The sequence below is a fragment of the Corythoichthys intestinalis genome, chromosome 13, assembly GCF_030265065.1.
Source record: "Corythoichthys intestinalis isolate RoL2023-P3 chromosome 13, ASM3026506v1, whole genome shotgun sequence".
NCBI classification, from domain to species: Eukaryota; Metazoa; Chordata; class Actinopteri; order Syngnathiformes; family Syngnathidae; genus Corythoichthys; species Corythoichthys intestinalis.
The window spans coordinates 17,250,546-17,267,994 of record NC_080407.1 but is presented as its reverse complement, the minus strand read 5'-3'; the positions used below and the strand labels follow the sequence as shown (position 1 = coordinate 17,267,994).

Below are 17,449 nucleotides of genomic sequence, written 5' to 3'. Positions count from 1 at the left end.
CGCCTTACATTTTTCACCCAATTACATCATTCACCCCCCCCCCCCCCCCCAAAAAAAAAAATCACAAAGTCAATGCGGGCTGAATTGTTATTCAGTTTTTGACCAAAACGTACATTGACAAAAACATACCATTTCCAGTGGCACATTCAAAACAAAAAAATCTGAAATGGTGGCGACACCTTTCATTGGCCCCCCCAAAGTCATGCTTTGACAAAAACATCAGTCACATGTCAAAAAAAAAATCCCCAAATCAAGGTGGGATGGTTTTCCAGTTTTTGCCAAAAACATATTTTTTTGACAAAAACAGCAAACTCAATGTACCTAGTCTTCCATTTTTTACTGAGTCATGTCATTCACACGTCCATAAAAAATGGCAAAATGACGAACTGAGATGGTATTTTTGTCCAAAATGTACAATTCCATCTAGTGCTGCAACAATTAATCAATTCGATTAAAAAAAAGATACAAATTAAATTTTGCTGCTTCAAGTATTTGTTTAATTTAAGTGGGGTTGTAATGGTTTGTTTTGAAAGTGTTTGCATTTTGTTTTACTGATTTGGGTGGATACACTGCCATCTAGTGGCAACAGTGAATATGACATAACTCATTTAACATGGCTGAATTCAGCTGCTTCCTGTTAAGACCAACATAAGCTAATCTTTTGTTTGAGCTATTTTTTTTAATGCATTTGGCAATTTAGTTTAGGTTTATTTAGCCATTTTTTGGTGGAAATATGTGTTTGAACCATTTGTTCAGAGCATTTAAAAAAAAAAAAGGGGGTCTTACAGCATTTAAGCTAGCGGACTTTTGCTATGTAAGTTAGCCGATTGTTCTTTTGTTGTATTTAGATCGTCATTTATATCGTTTGAGGCTCATCTCAGGTATTTTGATTTATTTATTTATGTATTTATTTTTTATGTTCCTTATCCGATTACTCGATTATTCGAGCTAAGTAGTTCATCGATTTATCGACTACTGAAATAAGCGGAAGCTGCAGCCCTAATTCCACCAGAATCTGACAAAAAAAAAAAAAAAAAATCCCATTCATTTCTAATGGACCCAGCTCCACCAACGAGGTGAAGAACCTTCTACAGTCCCTACCCAGAACCAGCGAACCCAGAGAGTTGCTCTTCGAAGACAGGACACGAGCGCACGCTGACCACATCGGCCAGGGTTTCGAGCGTCAAACCACGGCGGCAGTCGGCGTGCTGAAGGCCGTATGCTACAAAGAAGGGTAGGCGCGAGGCTTTTCTTAGCAATCGCCAAATAGTATGCTGATGTTAGAAATTGTCTTTTCAGTTCGGAACCCCCTCGTGTAACCAAAGACGTCGTGTGCTTCCACGCTGCTGATTTCCCATACGTGGTTCAGCGGCTGCAGTTGGATTTGTATGAACCGCCACTCTCACAGGTCTTGTACAAGCATATATTTTCTAGATTAGCATGTTTTCTGAATATAAATCCTAAGGGCCAAGCCAAGCAATTTAAAGAGTTCAAAAAATAGAGCATATCTCCAGCAGGGCCGAGAACCAAAAGTGGGATTTCCCGTGTGGCAAAATGGATTTTGCCAGGTGGCATTTTATTTGCCACGTGGCAAAATTGATTTTGGCATGTGGCATTTTTCTGGACATGTGGCATTTTTCTTGCCATGTGACAAAATTGATTTTGCCATGTGGCATTTTTTTTGCCCTGTGGCAAAATTGATTTTGACATGTGGAAAAATGGATTTTGCCATGTGGCAGTTTTTTCTTTGCCATGTGGCATTTTTCTCACCATGTAACAAAATTGATTTTGCCACGTGGAAAAAATTGATTTTGGCATGCGGCATTTTTTTGGACATGTGCCAAGATTGATTTTGTCATGTGGCATTTTTTTGCCATGTGGCAACATTGATTTTGCCATGTGGCATTTTTTTGCCATGTGGCAAAATTGATTTTGCCATGTGGCATTTTTTTGCCATGAGGCAAAATTGATTTTGCCATGTGGCAAAATGGATTTTGGCATGTGGCATTTTTTTGGGACATGTGGCAAAATGGATTTTGCCATGTGGCATCTTTTCATTGTCATGTGGCATTTTTCTTGCCATGTGACAAAATTGATTTTGCCAGGTGGCATTTTTTGGGACATGTGGCAGAATGGATTTTGCCATGTGGCATTTTTTTGCCATGAGGCAAAATTGATTTTGCCATGTGGCATTTTTTTGCCATGTGGCATTTTTTTGGGACATGTGGCAAAATGGATTTTGCCATGTGGCATCTTTTCATTGTCATGTGGCATTTTTCATTGTCATGTGACAAAATTGATTTTGCCAAGTGGCTTTTTTTTTTTTGCCATGTGGCAAAATGGATTTTGGCATGTGGCATTTTCTGGACATGTGCCAAAATGAATTTTGCCATGTGGCATTTTTCTTTGCCATGTGGCATTTTTGTTGCCATGTGACAAAATTGATTTTGGTATGTGGCGTTTTTTTGGGATCATGGAAAATGAATGAATGTGCCAAAATGGATTTTGCCATGTGTCATTTTTTTGCTTTGTGGCAAAATTGATTTTGCCATGGAGCAAAATGGATTTTGACATGCGGCATTTTTTTGGGTATGAGGCAAAATGGATTTTAGTTTGTCGCATTTTTGGGGGGTATTACAGCGCATTGACTTGGGTGCTAGTTGAATGTCAGTGCGCCGTAATGTAAAGTGTATGGTCAAAAATCACAACCACACTTTTTCCTGCCATTTAATATGAATGGAAAATTTGGACGTGCATAGCCGTCAGTGACTTGGGTACCAGTTGAATGTCAATGCGCTCCATTGTAAAGTGTATGGTCAAAAATCACAGCCACACGTTTTTCTGTCATTTAAAATTAATGGAAGATTTGGACGTGTATAGCCGTCAACGGCATGGACGTGCATGGCCTGCAAAGCTTACATATATCCCGAAAAATTCCACATACCTCCACCCCCCCCCCAAAAAGTGCCACAAACCAAAATTAATTTTGCCACATGTCAAAATCCATTTTGCCACATGGCAAAAAAAAATGCCACATGGCAAAGAAAAAATGCCACATGGCAAAGAGGAAATGCCACATGGCAAAAAAATGCCACATGGCAAAATCCATTTTGTCACATGGCAAAAAAAAATGCCACATGGCAAATTCCATTTTGCCACATGGCAAATACATTTGGCTCTCAATGTCTCTCTATATTTGTTTGAATTTTGGATGCATTTCATAGGATGTTGTATTCTACCACCCGGTGGAGTAAAGCTGTACTGCAGCCAGTGAGCTAAATGTAATCGCTATCGTTTTGCTTTTCAGTGTGTGCAGTGGGTGGACGACGCCAAGCTAAACCAGCTGCGTCGAGAGGGCATCCGCTACGCCCGCATCCGCCTGTGCCACGACGACATCTACTTCATCCCGCGCAACGTAGTCCACCAGTTTAAGACCGTGTCGGCCGTCTGCAGCCTGGCCTGGCACGTCCGCTTGAGGCAATATGAAGAGGTGAAAGAGGACGAGCTGGATGTCCATGAAAGCAAAGAGGAGCAGGAGAGAATGAAAGTAGAGGAGGATGAAGAGTTGTATGCAAACAGGACATTACCGATAGATCCGCCGGTTTCGTCTTCGCCGACTCATGCGTCAGACTCGGACGTAAGAGCGAGTGATGAGAAAGAGGTTGGAAAGGAAGACGAACCCCTGCAATGTCAGCTTTCACCTCCGATTCAAATCAAAGCAGAACCTCCGAAAAACGACAAACCCTCATCACCTCCTGAGGTCAAACCAACCAAAAGCCCTCACCACAACTCCCATCATCAACCTCACTGTCCAGCGAGCACCGCGCCGTCTTCCACTTCAAGCGCCTCGCCATCCTTCCGCCACACGTTAACATCCACCAGCCCATCTTCCTCATCACACAGCCCTAAACCCTCACCTGACCCTCAACCGCCTCCTTCTGAATCCACGTCTTCCCGTCTGGCCCCCACCGACTCTCCCCGCTTCAATTCGTCCTCCGATTTTCACGCCCCCATCCCTTACGCCGACACACGGACTCGCCCGCCGGTGGAGAAATGGACTCACCACGTGCAGCAATACCCTCCTCCCATGCCGCCTCCCCACCGCCTTTCCCAAATGCTGCCCCCTTCCTATCCGCCTCTTCTGCCTCATTCCCACCTCCCTCACAGACCCTTCCTCAGCCAGCCGCCACCCCCCCACCCCGTTCACATCACCACCCAAACCCAGCATTACTACCCTCAAATGTCCCCGCTCATGTCCCCGCACCAGTTCCACCCTCACGCCAAACCCTTCTACCCATCACACTTCCCCCCGCACCACTTCCTCCCCTACCATTACCCGCCCGTAGCACCGGCCCCGCCTCCCCATCCACCATCTCACACCTTCACCCCGCCTCCCCCGCCACCCCCTGCCTCTTCAGAGTCCCCGCCGCCCCCTCTCCCGCCCCTTCCTCCGACTCAAGAAGAGGAGCAGAGTTTATAGAATTTTGTACTGTTTGTTGATAATGTTGTAAAATGTAAAAAGGACAAGGGTTCAGTTAACACCTTTTTATATCTGTTTTAGAATGTACTTGCACGTACAACTCGTTGGAACCTAAGAGCAATGCCCGAGTTTGGGATTTAATAGTGATGTCCCAATTAGGCCTGTCACGAGAAGTTTTTGTAGGACGATAGAAACTTTAAGTGAACTTGTCTTCAGTTTAAGTAAATATATAATAAAATACAGGCTGGCACGGTGACAACTGAGCTAAACACCTTGACAAAGTTCAAATTCCCGTAATTTTCAGACTATAAGCGGCTACTTTTCCCCCTCATTTTGCATTCTGCGCCTTATAGTCCAGTGCGGCTTATTTGTTAATTTATTTGGCATAAGACTGTCATAAGACCATCATAATTGTGACATGACACTATCATTGTCAACGCTGTTTTTGTCCAGCATGCCTCCTAGTGTGCATCGCAGCGCTACCGATGTAAATAACAATCAAATTTCATGATTTGTGCTATTATTTCTTCAGTTACTGTTCCAGTTGTTTCACTAATAACTAGTTATGGTATCTGGTAACACTTTATCTGACAGTGGCACTAGAAGACTGTCATAAGACCGTCGTAATTGTGACATGACACTATGATGGGCACTACTGAATGCTTATGGCAGATGTCATTCAGTGTTATTGGGCAAATTATGTCACAAACTCCATTTATGTCCAGCTCTCATTTTGAATATCCATTCCATAGTGAGATAATTTGCCGGATGACACTAAATGACATCTGTTATAAGCATTCATTAATGCTCATAAAAGTGTCATGTCAAAATAATGATTGACTTTTGGCACCCCTGTCAAATCGTGTTCCCAAATTCCATAACTAGCAATTAATGAAACAACTTGTACAGTAACTGAAGAAATAATTAGCACAGAACATAATGCATGCATGCTAGGAGGCATGTTGGATGACACCAGTGTTGTGGAGGTTGACTGTCTCCCCTAATGGAGCTGTGGTGGCCAAATGAAGCTTCTTGAAGCAATTAAGGGCTGCAGCCAAGTGATTGAAAGCTTCATGGTGGTTCATTTGGTCTTATAACAGTCTTATGATGGCACTGTCAAATAAAGTGTTTCCAAATTCCATAACTAGTGATTAATGAAACAATTGGAACAGTAACTGAAGAAATAACTAGAACACAACATAAATTTTGATTGTTAATTACATCTGTAGCGCCGCAGTGCATGCTAGGAGGCAAGTTGGATGACACCAGTGTTGAGGAGGTTGACTGTCTCCCCTAAGGCCGAATGAAGCTTCTTGACGCAATTAAGCTTTGCAGTCAATTGAATGAAAGCTTCATGGTGGTTCATTTGGTCTTAGGACAGTCTTATGATACCGCTGTTAAATAGTGTTATCAATTCCCATAACTAGTGATTAATGAAACAATTGGAACAGTAACTGAAGAAATAACTAGAACACAACATAAATTTAGATTGTTACTTACATATGTAGCGCCGCAATGCATGCTAGGAGGCATGTTGGATGACACCAGTGTTGTGGAGGTTGACTGTCTCCCCTAAGGGAGCAGTGATGGCCGAATGAAGCTTCTTGAAGCAATTAAGCTTTGCAGCCAATTGATTCAACGCTTCATGGTGGTTCATTTGATCTTAGGACAGTCTTATGATACCGCTGTTAAATAGTGTTACCAATTCCCATAACTAGTGATTAATGAAACAATTGGAACAGTAACTGAAGAAATAATTAGCACAGAACATAAATTTTGATTGTTATTTACAGCTGTAGCGCAGCAATGCATGTTAGGAGGCAAGTTGGACGACAACAGTGTTGACATCAGGTGGCAGCAGAGGTTGACTGTCTCCCTCAAGGGAGCAGTGGTGGCCGAATGAAGCTTCTTGAAGCAATTAAGCTTTGCAGCTAATTGATTGAAAGCGTCATAGTGGTTCATTTGGGCTTATGACAGTCATATGATGCTGCTTTCAAAGTGTTACCAAATACCATAACTAGCAATTAATGAAATAAGTGGAACAGTAACTGAAGAAATAATTAGCACAGAACATAAATTTTGATTGTTATTTACATCTGGAACGCTGCAATGCATACTAGGAGGCATGTTGGACCACAACAGTGTTGACAGCAGGAGGTAGACTGTCTCCCCCAAGGGAGCAGTGATGGCCAAAGGAAACTTCTTGAAGTAATGAAACCTTGCAGCCAATTGGTGGTTCATTTCGTCTTATGACAGTCTTATGATGCTGCTGTCAAATAAAGTGTTACCAAATACCATAACTAGCAATTAATGAAACGACTAGAAAGAAGAAACCTGACTATAAGACGCCACCAAATTTGACATAAAAATGGCATTTGTTAGATAAGCCCCACTGGACTATAAGCCGCAGCTGACAGACCAAATGAACCACCATGAAGCTTTGAACCAATTGGCTGCAAAGTTTCATTTGGCCATCACTGCTTCCTTGGGGGAGAGTCAACCTCCTCAACATTGGTGTCGTCCAAGCATGCCTACATTGCATTGCCGCGCTACAGATGTAAATAACAAAATTGATGTTCTGTGCTAATTATTTCTTCAGGTACTGATCCAGTTCTTTCATTAATCGCATGCTAGGACGGGATCATTAACTCGCACTAGCTTAGCCACTCCGGAGCCCTGATATTAATAAATAACTAACAATCCGCACGGAATTGGTTGAAATCAACTCCACCTACTAATTAAACCCCCGCTAACTCGAATATTAAGCCTACTGTTAGAAATTCTGAACTTCCGCTTTAAGAATTTGAGTTGGGTCTTCTTAAAATCTTAATTCAGCTGGAGAGAGAACAAGGCAGCGCAACTATCGCGCCCTGAAAAACTATTGCTCTATATATAAAGTTTATAAAATGGCCAACGATGGTTTTCGCTATTGTATGATAAGGCAAAATAGGAATTACTGTGACAGGCCTACTAGTTCCGATAGTATTTTTTTAACGCTCGATTGCGATACAAGCCTGTGCAGTATCGTTCAATTCCGATAAATCCATCCTTTATAGAAAGACAGTGTTACAAAACAGGCCCGTCGAAGCTACCAGTTTCAATACACAACCTGCAGCTGCTTCCATTTTTGTGCCCGACAGGTCAAAAACTGCCATGTTTCACAATATTTGTAGTATCATCTTGATGTACAGTGGAACGAAAAGGTGTCTTGGAATTTCTCACATTTCTGCATAAAATTACCATCAAATGTGATCTGATCTTTGTCAAAATCACACAGATGAAAAAACTGTGTGTGCTTGAACTAAAACCACCCAAACATTTATAGGTTTTCATTTTTACTGAGGATACGATGCAAACAATGACAGAAGGGGAAAAATAAGTGAACCATCACATGTAATAGTTTGTGGCTTCCCGATTTGGAAGCAGTAACTTCAACCAGACGCTTCCTGTAGCTGCAGATCAGTCTTGTACAACCCTTAGCCTAAGGAGACTTAAAGAGCAATTGAAACCAATTTTTTACCAAACAATTCAAGTCAGGTGCGTGCTCTATCACTGATGAGTGGTTGAAAGCTGCCCTGCCCACTATAAAATACACACCTGGTAAGAATTGTCTTGATGTGCATCATGGCTCGGTCAAAAGAGCTGTCTGAAGACCTGCGATCAAGGATTGTTGATGTGTATAAAGCTGGGAATGGATACAAAACCATCTCTAAAAGTTGACATAAATGTTCATCAGTTGACATAAAGAGAAGTTGTCTACAAATGGAGAGAATTTGGCACTGTTGCTTCTCTCCCAAGGAGTTGCCGTCCACCAAAGATTTTAGCGCAGAATACTCAAGAGAAGTAAAAAAGAACCCTAGGGTGTCTGCTAAAGACTTACAGAAATCACTGGCGTTCATTGGAGGACTCCACGGAGGAAGCCACTGCTGTCTAAAAAAACATTGTTGCTCGTTTAATGTTCGCAAAAAGGCACTTGGAAACTCCACAGAAGTTTTGGCAAAATATTTTGGGGACTGATGAACCCAAAGTTGAATTGTTTGGGTAACACACAGCGTCGAGTGTGGAGGAAAATGGAACGGCTTACCAACATCAACACTTCATCCCCACCGTGAAGCATGGTTTGGGGCTGTTTTGCTGCTTCAGGGCCTGGACAACTTGCAATCATTAATGGAAGAATGAATTCAAAAGTTTTGCTGGAAAACCTGAGGCTGTCAGACAGTACAAGCTAAAATATTTTGTGGACTGATGAAACCAAAGTTGAATTGTTTGGGAGATGTGTGGAGAAAAAATGGAACAGCTCACCAACATCAACACCTCAACCCCACTGTGAAGCATGGTGGAGGGAGCATCATGATTTGGGGCTGTTTTGCTGCCTCAGGACCTGGACAACTTGAAATCATTAATGGAAGAATGAATTCAAAAGTTTTGCAGGAAAACCTGAGGCTGTCTTTCAGACAGTTGAAGCTAAAAAGAGGATGGATGCTGCAACAAGACAATGATCCAAAACACAGAAGTAAATTAACTTCAGGATGGTTTCAGAAGAACAAAATACACGTTCTGGAGTGGCCAAGTCAAAGTCCAGACTTAAACCCCATTGAGATGCTGTGGAATGACCTAAAGACAGTTATTCATGCCAGACATACCAGGAATCTGACTGAACTACAGTAGTATTGTTGAGAAGAATGGGCCAAGATTAGTGCCAGACTGTTTTGCAGCTATAGGAAGCATCTGGTTTATTGCTGCCAAAGAGGGGGCCACAAATTATTAAATGTGATGGTTCACTTATTTTATCCCCTTCTGTCATTGTTTACATAATATCATCATTAAGATATGAAAACCTATAAAGGTTTGGGTGGTTTTAGTTAAAGCAGACTGTTTTTTCATCTGTGCAATTTTGACAAAGATCAGATCACATTTGATGGTGATTTTATGCGGAAATGTGAGAAATTCCCAAAAATTCAGATACCACTACACAATAGGTAAGACTGAACAGTATGAGTATCAGAACACTTCCTTCTTAGACGTTGCTATTTTTACACCGGCTAGTGTTGCCTATGGATTTAAGCTTGCCATGTTGTCTTACTTAAACGACGTCACAACTCCGCTAAGACGCGTAAGATTTAATTTTGGTCCGGCTTTGAGTTGTTAGGATCCGAAATAGGTGAGAACGAGGTGTGTTGATTTCGGCTAAGCTAGCAAGCAACTGGTTAGCTATCGAATGTCAATGTCTCTAATCATTTCAATACTGATGCTGCGCAACAACCCTGTTTTCCACTACTTTACTATTAAATTGCACTGCAAAGACGGTCAAAATGAGGATGTAGCAGTACATAAAACCACGACAAGGTAAAATCCTTAATTTTAAATCGGTACCCAATCCGGTTGTCTCGGTAATTTCGGGTTCTTCCAAGACTTCTGAACACACTACAACTTGCTTGTACGCTCATCATGAATGTTGACTACAGGCGACGCTCCCAAAAGCACTTAAGTGACATTCTGCTTCCAACAATTTGTCTCTTGTGTGTTCAGTTGTGGAATGTTTGTCTGTTCCTCCCTACTTGCTAATGTAGCCCACAACATTCCCCCAGTGCCTGTCTTCAACTGCAAACTATGGAATGTTAGCACAGACTTTGTGTTGTTTCATCACCCAAAGGTTCTGGCTTTGTGACTTATATTCCCCGACTGGAAAATTAGACCAAAGCCTTAAAAATAGTCAGCAAGTGGTAATATCTTTCCAAAATGTAAGCTAACACCTGACTTCCTGTGCTTTTTTTGGAAGTGAAGGTCTTGTGAAGCGCTGCAGCTTTTTGTTTTGAACGCCTTAGCAGTTCAGGTGTTTAACCGGAAGTGAAAATCCTGACGTGATCTTTATATTTTTATTGTACAGACTAGCAGTGACAGTAGAAAGTCTTCAGGGACTTGTTTTTTCAAGATTTATTTATCTGAAATGTGTGTTTTTCTATTTGATTTCAGCCGTTTTTCCTTCAAAATGTCAGCACTGTAGTGTACATAAGAGTTTTTGTAAAGACAAATGTGTTGAAAGGTTTCTACTTTAAATAATTAAGAGCCCTAATTAATAAAAGGCTCTGTGTTCATTGTTTTTGTTCATGCTTTGAATAGATGGTTCCTAATTTCAAGGGCGTAGGTTTGCATAGGGACGGTAGGGACAAAACACTAGCAACTTTTCAGGATGCTCAAATTGTCCGCACCAACATTTGAGCAACCTTATTTGCGTTTTATAATGAGTTCCGTTGTATAGGTCATTTAGATCTTCTTCCCAATTGTTTGAATGGTTGTAATTGACTCCACCGTTATCAAGTGAGTTATATTCAAGTTTATTTCAGCCAGCAGCAGCCACTGTAAGAAATTTAAGAAGACGTCAATGTTGTGGAAGTGGGGAACACGCCACTAATTTTGCTACTGAAAGCCCGACCTGCATCAGAGTTAGCATAACATTATTCATTTTAATTATAACTATTTGCATTATGTTCAAACTTCCACGTACTCCTTTTCGCTTGAATGTGTTGGTCCATTTTTTTTTTCCTGCTAAACGCACATTTGATTGGTTGATGACTTGACTGCTCTCCCAACTCACACACACACACACACACACACCCATTAGATATTAAGGATAATAGACGTTTGTTTTCCCCAGCCAGCAGCAGCCACTGTAAGATGTAAAAAGGCATCAATGTTGTGGAAGTGGGGAACACACCACTAATTTTGCTACTGAAAGTCTGACCTGCATAGAGTTAGTATAACATTATTCATTTTATTCATTATAACTATTTTCATTATGTTCAAACTTACTTACCCATTTTCATTTGCTGAATGTGTCGGTTCATTTTTCTCCCCTCAAACGCACGTTTCATTGGCTGATGACTTGACCCACCCCCGACACACACACTCACACAGCCCCAACAGAAATACATGTTAAAAAAAAAAATGCCGCCTCCTCCACCCCCTTCGAAGAGGAGGGATATTAGAAGTATTTTTCAGCCAGCAGCAGCCACTGTAAAAAGACTCCAATGGTTTGGATGTGGGGAACCCAGCACTAATTTTCTACTGGAAGTCTGACCTGCATCAGAGTTGGCATATCATTATTCATTATATTCATTAGAACTATTTTCATTATGTTTAAACTTACACTTCGTCGTTTTCACTTGCTGAATGTGTCGGTCCATTCCCCCCCCCCCCAAAAAAAAGCACGTTTGATTGGCTGATGACTTGACTGACCCCCCCATCCTAACACCCCCCAACACACACACCAATTAGATATTAGGCATATTAGATTTTTTTTTTCCAGCCAGCAGCAGCCACTGTAAGAAATGTAGAAAGACGTCAATGTTGTGGAAGTGGGGAACACGCCACTAATTTTGCTACTAAAAGTCCGACCTGCATCAGAGTTAGCATAACATTATTCATGATAACTATTTTTATTATGTTCAAACTTGCATTTACTACTCCTTTTCACTTGCTGAATGTTCCAGTCCATTTTTCCCCCTCAAAAACATGTTTGATTGGCTGATGACTTCAAACGCCTCCCCACCACCCCCCTTAAGATATTAGGGATATTAGTTTTTTTTCCAGCCAGCAGCAGCCACTGTAAGAAATGTTAAGACATCAATGTTGTGGAAGTGGGGAACACACCCAAATTTTGCTACTAAAAGTCTGACCTGCATCAGAGTTCGCATAACATTATACATTCATTATGACTTTTTTCATTATGTTCAAACTTGCACTTACTCCTTTTCACTTGCTGAATGTGTCAGTCCATTTTTGCCCCTCAAACACACGTTTGATTGGCTGATGACTTCACCCCCCCCCCACCATACACACACCCATTTGATATTAGGGATATTAAAGTTTTTTTTTCAGCCAGCAGCAGCCAGTGTAAGAAATGTAAAAAGGCGTCAATGTTGTGGATGTGGGGAACACACCACTAATTTTGCTACTAAAAGTACAACCTGCATCACAGTTAGCATAACATTATTCATTAGAACTATTTTTATCATGTTCACCCCTTTTCATTTGCTGAATGTGTTGGTCCATTTTTCCCCCTCAAACGCACACTTTATTGGCTGATGACTTGACCCACACCCGACACGCACACTCGCACAGCCCCAACAGAAATAAATGTCAAAAAAATGCCGCCTCATCAACCCCCTTCAATGAGGGATATTAGAAGTTTTTTTCGGCCAGCAGCACCACTGTAAAGAATTAAAAAAGACGCCAATGTTTTGGAGGTGGGGAACACACCACTAATTTTCTACTGAAAGTCCGACCTGCATCAGAGTTAGCCTAACATTAAACTGTGTGAACTTGCTAACCTGCAAAACTGGGATAGGTAGCTGCTTAGAAGTGCACGTTATGCTATATCGTCCCTACCAATGTTGAGACCAAACCTACGTCCTTGCCTATTTTGTCTGTTGAATGCTGTTGTGTGTAGTTTTCATAACATAAGATCGATGTACACGAATGGAGGCCAAACGTCCTACATTTTCAATACAGAATCGTTTATTTCCAACATCAGCACAGTGCAAAAGAATGCAAATAATTTATGTAGCGTAGTTTGTTCATTTCTAATCGGCATTTAACTTTTAGCTACAGAATACAGTACTTTGGACGAAACAAGAAATGTGCAACAGATCACAAATTAGCAATACTGGAACATATTGGCAACAAAACAGGTAAAGTTATCATCCAGTGTACGGTTCACAGTAGTCTTAACACATTCAGTCATTATCCCTTTCAGGCGTCTCTCCTCTCAGGAAAGATGTTGAGGCCCAGCTCGACCAGCGCCCCCAGCAGCATGGTCCACAAAGGGATGCACACCAAAGTCAGCTTCACCTCTGCTAGCTTCTCCAGCTTGGCGCACAGCGTCAGGCAGAAGGCTAGCTTTAGCAGCATGGCCGCCAGGTACCAGGCGCGTAAACGCAGGTCCGGCGAGCCGTTCCGCGGGTCGAAACCCGGCTTGCAGCGACCGGCCATTTTGATGGTGAGCATTAGAAGGAGAATGCCGTCAAAGACCCATACAGGTAGGAAGATGAGGAACCAGTTCCACTGCACCTAAATGACACCGTGTCATTTTATCTGTTTAAAAAGTAATTATACCCTACTACACTTATAAATACTGGTATGTGTTACCTTTCCATCCAGTTTGAGGACTAGCAAAGTCAGGAAGACCAGGGTGAAGACCCAGGTTAACAAGACCCTTTGAGCCAGGGACATTTTGACTTGAGAAGCGCTGCAAAAGAAAAACATTTTCTGATGTTACGTTATCATTACAAAATAAGAGTAATCAAAAAAGGTAAATAAGTATTTGAACACCCTGCGATTTCGCAAGTTGTCAGACTTCGAAATGAAGGGCGGGTTTGAAATTTTCATGGTAGGTGCTTGTCTACTGTGAGAGACTATCAAAAAAATCCCGAAATCACATTGTATGATTTTTTTTAACAATTTGTTTGCATTATACTACTGTAAATACACAGTGCAGTCGTCCAGTCCCATGTGCAGAAAAACACCCCCAAAGCATTATGCTACCATCCCCATGCTTCACAGGAGGGATGGTGTTCTCGGGATGGTTAGGTTAGGAATTAAGACCAAAAAGTTCCATTTTGAGCTCGTATTACCCATACTCCCGTACTGCCATGACTCCGCTGGATCATCCAAATGGTCACTGACAAACTTAAGAAGGGGCCAGGACATGTGCTAGTTTAAGCAGGGGAACCTTACGTTCCATGCATGATTTTAAACCATGACAACTTAGTGTATTACCAACAGTAACCTTGGAAATGGTGATCCCAGCTCCTTTCAAGTCATTGACCAGCTCCTCCTGTGTAGTTCTCGGCTGATTCCTCACCATTCTTAGCATCATTGAGACCCTACGAGGTAGATCGTGCATGGAGCCCCAGTCCGATGGAGATTGAATGTCATGTTTGGCTTTTTCCATTTTCAAATAATTGCTCCAACGGTGGATCAAACTGCTTGGCAATTGCCTTGTAACACTTTCCAGCCTTGTAGAGGTCTACAATTCTGTCACTGATGTCTTTGGACAGCTCTTTGGTCTTTACCATGTTCGTAATTGGAGTCTTCATGATTGTATGGGGTGGACAAGTGTTTATATGCAGCTAACCGCCTGAAACAGGTCAAAAAGTTGGACTCAGAAAGTCTACCTCCACTTATTCGTTGAACTTTTAAAAGGCGACTAATGGGTCTTTGAGGCTCAAAATTCTAGCCAATAGACAGGTGTTCAAATACTTATTTGCAGGGGTATAATACAGATAAATTGTTAAAAAAAAATCCTACACTGTGATTTCTAGATTCTAGATCATTTTTAAGTAGGAGAACTTGCAAAATTCAAATACTTATTTTCCTTTACTGTATCATAGACTTCAAAACTCTATTGACCTGACACGTCATTCTTTGCGCCACGCCTTACCATAGGGGGCTGAGCTTCATTTAGTAACAGTCATTCGAAACAGCACACGTTTATGTCCAAGCCGGATTTAAGCTTGGATTTTTGATGACGTACGAAAGACGTACCGAATACAAGCAGGAAGGATTGTCTCGGGAGTGATTTGTTCGAGGATTCAAGGTAATTAAATATATTTTTTTGTACCATGCATGCATTTCTAAACGTTGTGAAAAATATCAATGGGAGAAATCAGCCTCTACTGCATTGGCATGATAGTTTGCCACATTTACGTAAAATAAACGCTAACTACACGTTTATTTTAGTTTTTAAGCAAGAATCGAGACTGTTTTACGTCCATATCTATAAAGAATTTGACGATTGAAGCATTTATTCATAAGAATTTTCGCCAGAAAAGCTGTTTATGTCAGGCGGCATTTGCTAACAGAGTAGCATTGTACTTCAACATATTTACGTAAAATAAACGCTAACTGTACGGTTTCTTTGCTTTTCACAAAGAATCGAGACTGTTTTACGTCCATATCTATGAACAATTCGGGGATTTCGGCATTTATTCACAAGAATTTGGGCCAGAAAAGCTCTGTTCACCTCAGGCGGCCGCTAGCCTCATTCGATAGCAGAGTAGCATTGAACTTTTTCACCGGAAAAGCTCTGTTTACATCAGGCAGCTGCTAGCTATATTCACTAACAGACTAGCGTCATAGTTTGCAATATTTACGTAAAATAAACGCTACTGCACAGTTTCTGTGCTTTTAACTGAGAATCGAGATTGTTTTACGTCCATATCTATGAAGAATTCGGGGATTTAAACATTTATTCACAAGCTCTGTTTGCGTCAGGCGGCTGCTAGCCTCATTCACTACAAATATATATAACTAACCATACAACTGTATAATGACAATAAAGGGCTATTCTATAATAAGTTGTGATTGCATATAGAATTTATTAATCTATTTATAAATTGTAATTTATTCTGCATGTTTTCCTCAAGAATGAAGTTTCTGATGTGAAAATTGAGTTATTTTGGACAAAAACTTATGTTAATAATACTATTGATCTTGAAAATACAGGTGATTATCTCTGCATTCTGTGATTTTTTTGTGTATCTAGAGTTAAACCTGAGAATTTTAAAGCCATTTTAAGTTTTGTCATACTTATATAAAAATAATGAATCGGGATTTTATAAGGCAGGGGTCCCCAAACTTTTTCCTGTAAGGGCCACATAACTTTTTCCTAGTCTGATGAGGGGCCGGGTCAGTTTGTAACAGAAAAAGTGTGTTGATTGCAAAAGTGCCTAAATGAAAAAAATTATTGTTTTTCAGAAAGCCACAATCAAATAACCCTTTATGGATTCTTCACGGAACAAAAGTAAATAAAATAATAATAATATAATAATTACAATATTCATTAAATAGATAATAACCAAATAGCCCTCTCTGGGTTCTTCACAGAAAAAAGCCAGGAAATAAATAACACTATTGGGAGGGGGGGGGGGGGGAAATGTTCAGGGGGTCGGACCAAATGTGGAGGTGGGCCGTATTCGGCCCGCGGGCCGTAGTTTGGGAACCGCTGTTATAAGGGAACGACTTTGAATTTTTTTATGCCATTGCTCATGGAGACTCATATATGGCTAAGGTAGGTGCCTGATTTGGGTTTATGTTGGTAGCAGCTTTGGGTTTGAAAATATTTGAAGTTTTTGAAAATAGGCCCCCTATGGATCAGCCCTGCACCCCGTGTCATGTCAATATATTATGAAGTCTATGACTGTATATATTAAAATATCTGAAATTTTGAGCAGAGGCTGGGGGGGCGATTCTCATCAGTTAACGTTTTTTTTTTTTTTTTTTTTTTTTTTTTTTATTGCTAATTAGTCCAATTGGTTTTAGTGTAATTTATTTCTGAAAAAATGCAAATATTGATTTCTTTGCCAACTTGTTTGTGTAAGAAAAACTTGGCATTAAAAATTACAAAATTTAATATTCAAAACCTCTCTGGGGTAAGTGAAGTAACAAATAATGTCTTTTAAATTAGAGTTATAAGGGCCAGCAGAAGAATGAAAAACTATTATGTGTTAATGACGTCACAAGGAAGACCAAAATAGGCTTGTAGATATTTATTCGCTATTACACATTAAAAACATTTTTATCGATTTTTAACAAGATTCTCCGCCGAGATGCTCACGATAAAGATGTCTGCCCATTTAAGGACTGTAATTGCTTGTAATGTTACATATCTAGGCATTTTTTTACCATTCAATATCGCATTTTAAATCTACTTGACGTCGTTAGCACGTCAGTTAGCATGGCTAGCTTTAATAGCGAACTACGGACTCTATGTCGTACTTACATCGGTGTCTTCCTACATCGGTGTCCAAGCTCTTATCACGCCGTACGGCCTACATTATTACAGTGAGAATAGTTTTTTTTTTTTTAAATCAAAATAATTATTTTATTTCCTGAGGTTTAATAAAGATGACCGCTTGAAGATGGGCGAGTGGATCCGTTATCCGCGCTTGCCCCGCCCATTCTTGATTC

At 40.8% G+C, this 17,449-nt stretch overlaps 2 protein-coding genes across 2 annotated transcripts in view; one reads left to right on the top strand and one right to left on the bottom strand.

Moving 5' to 3' along the window:
* LOC130928603 (lysine-specific demethylase RSBN1L-like) overlaps positions 1–16,376 on the top strand; it is a 47,020-nt gene extending 30,644 nt beyond the window's left edge. Inside the window, exons 7-9 of the mRNA XM_057855305.1 lie at positions 1,064–1,234; positions 1,300–1,408; positions 3,308–16,376. Of these exons, the coding sequence (XP_057711288.1) occupies positions 1,064–1,234; positions 1,300–1,408; positions 3,308–4,480 (1,453 nt within the window). The 3' untranslated portion in view covers positions 4,481–16,376. The remainder of the gene's footprint in view (positions 1–1,063; positions 1,235–1,299; positions 1,409–3,307) is intronic.
* On the bottom strand, positions 12,311–17,430 carry LOC130928604 (transmembrane protein 60-like). Its single transcript, XM_057855306.1, has 3 exons — positions 17,262–17,430; positions 13,628–13,727; positions 12,311–13,549 (listed from the first exon to the last, which is right to left on the bottom strand). The coding sequence occupies exons 2-3, from the start codon at positions 13,709–13,711 to the stop codon at positions 13,232–13,234; spliced, it is 402 nt and encodes a 133-aa protein (XP_057711289.1). The 5' UTR covers positions 13,712–13,727; positions 17,262–17,430; the 3' UTR covers positions 12,311–13,231.
* Between the last annotated feature and the right edge of the window lie 19 nt (positions 17,431–17,449).

Excerpts from the sequence above, each read along its gene's own strand:
- LOC130928604 (XM_057855306.1), bottom strand. The coding sequence starts at position 13,711 with ATGTCCCTGGCTCAAAGGGTCTTGTTAACCTGGGTCTTCACCCTGGTC. Across the intron at positions 13,550-13,627 it reads TCCTCAAACTGGATGGAAAG|GTGCAGTGGAACTGGTTCCT; the intron begins GTAACACATACC and ends GGTGTCATTTAG.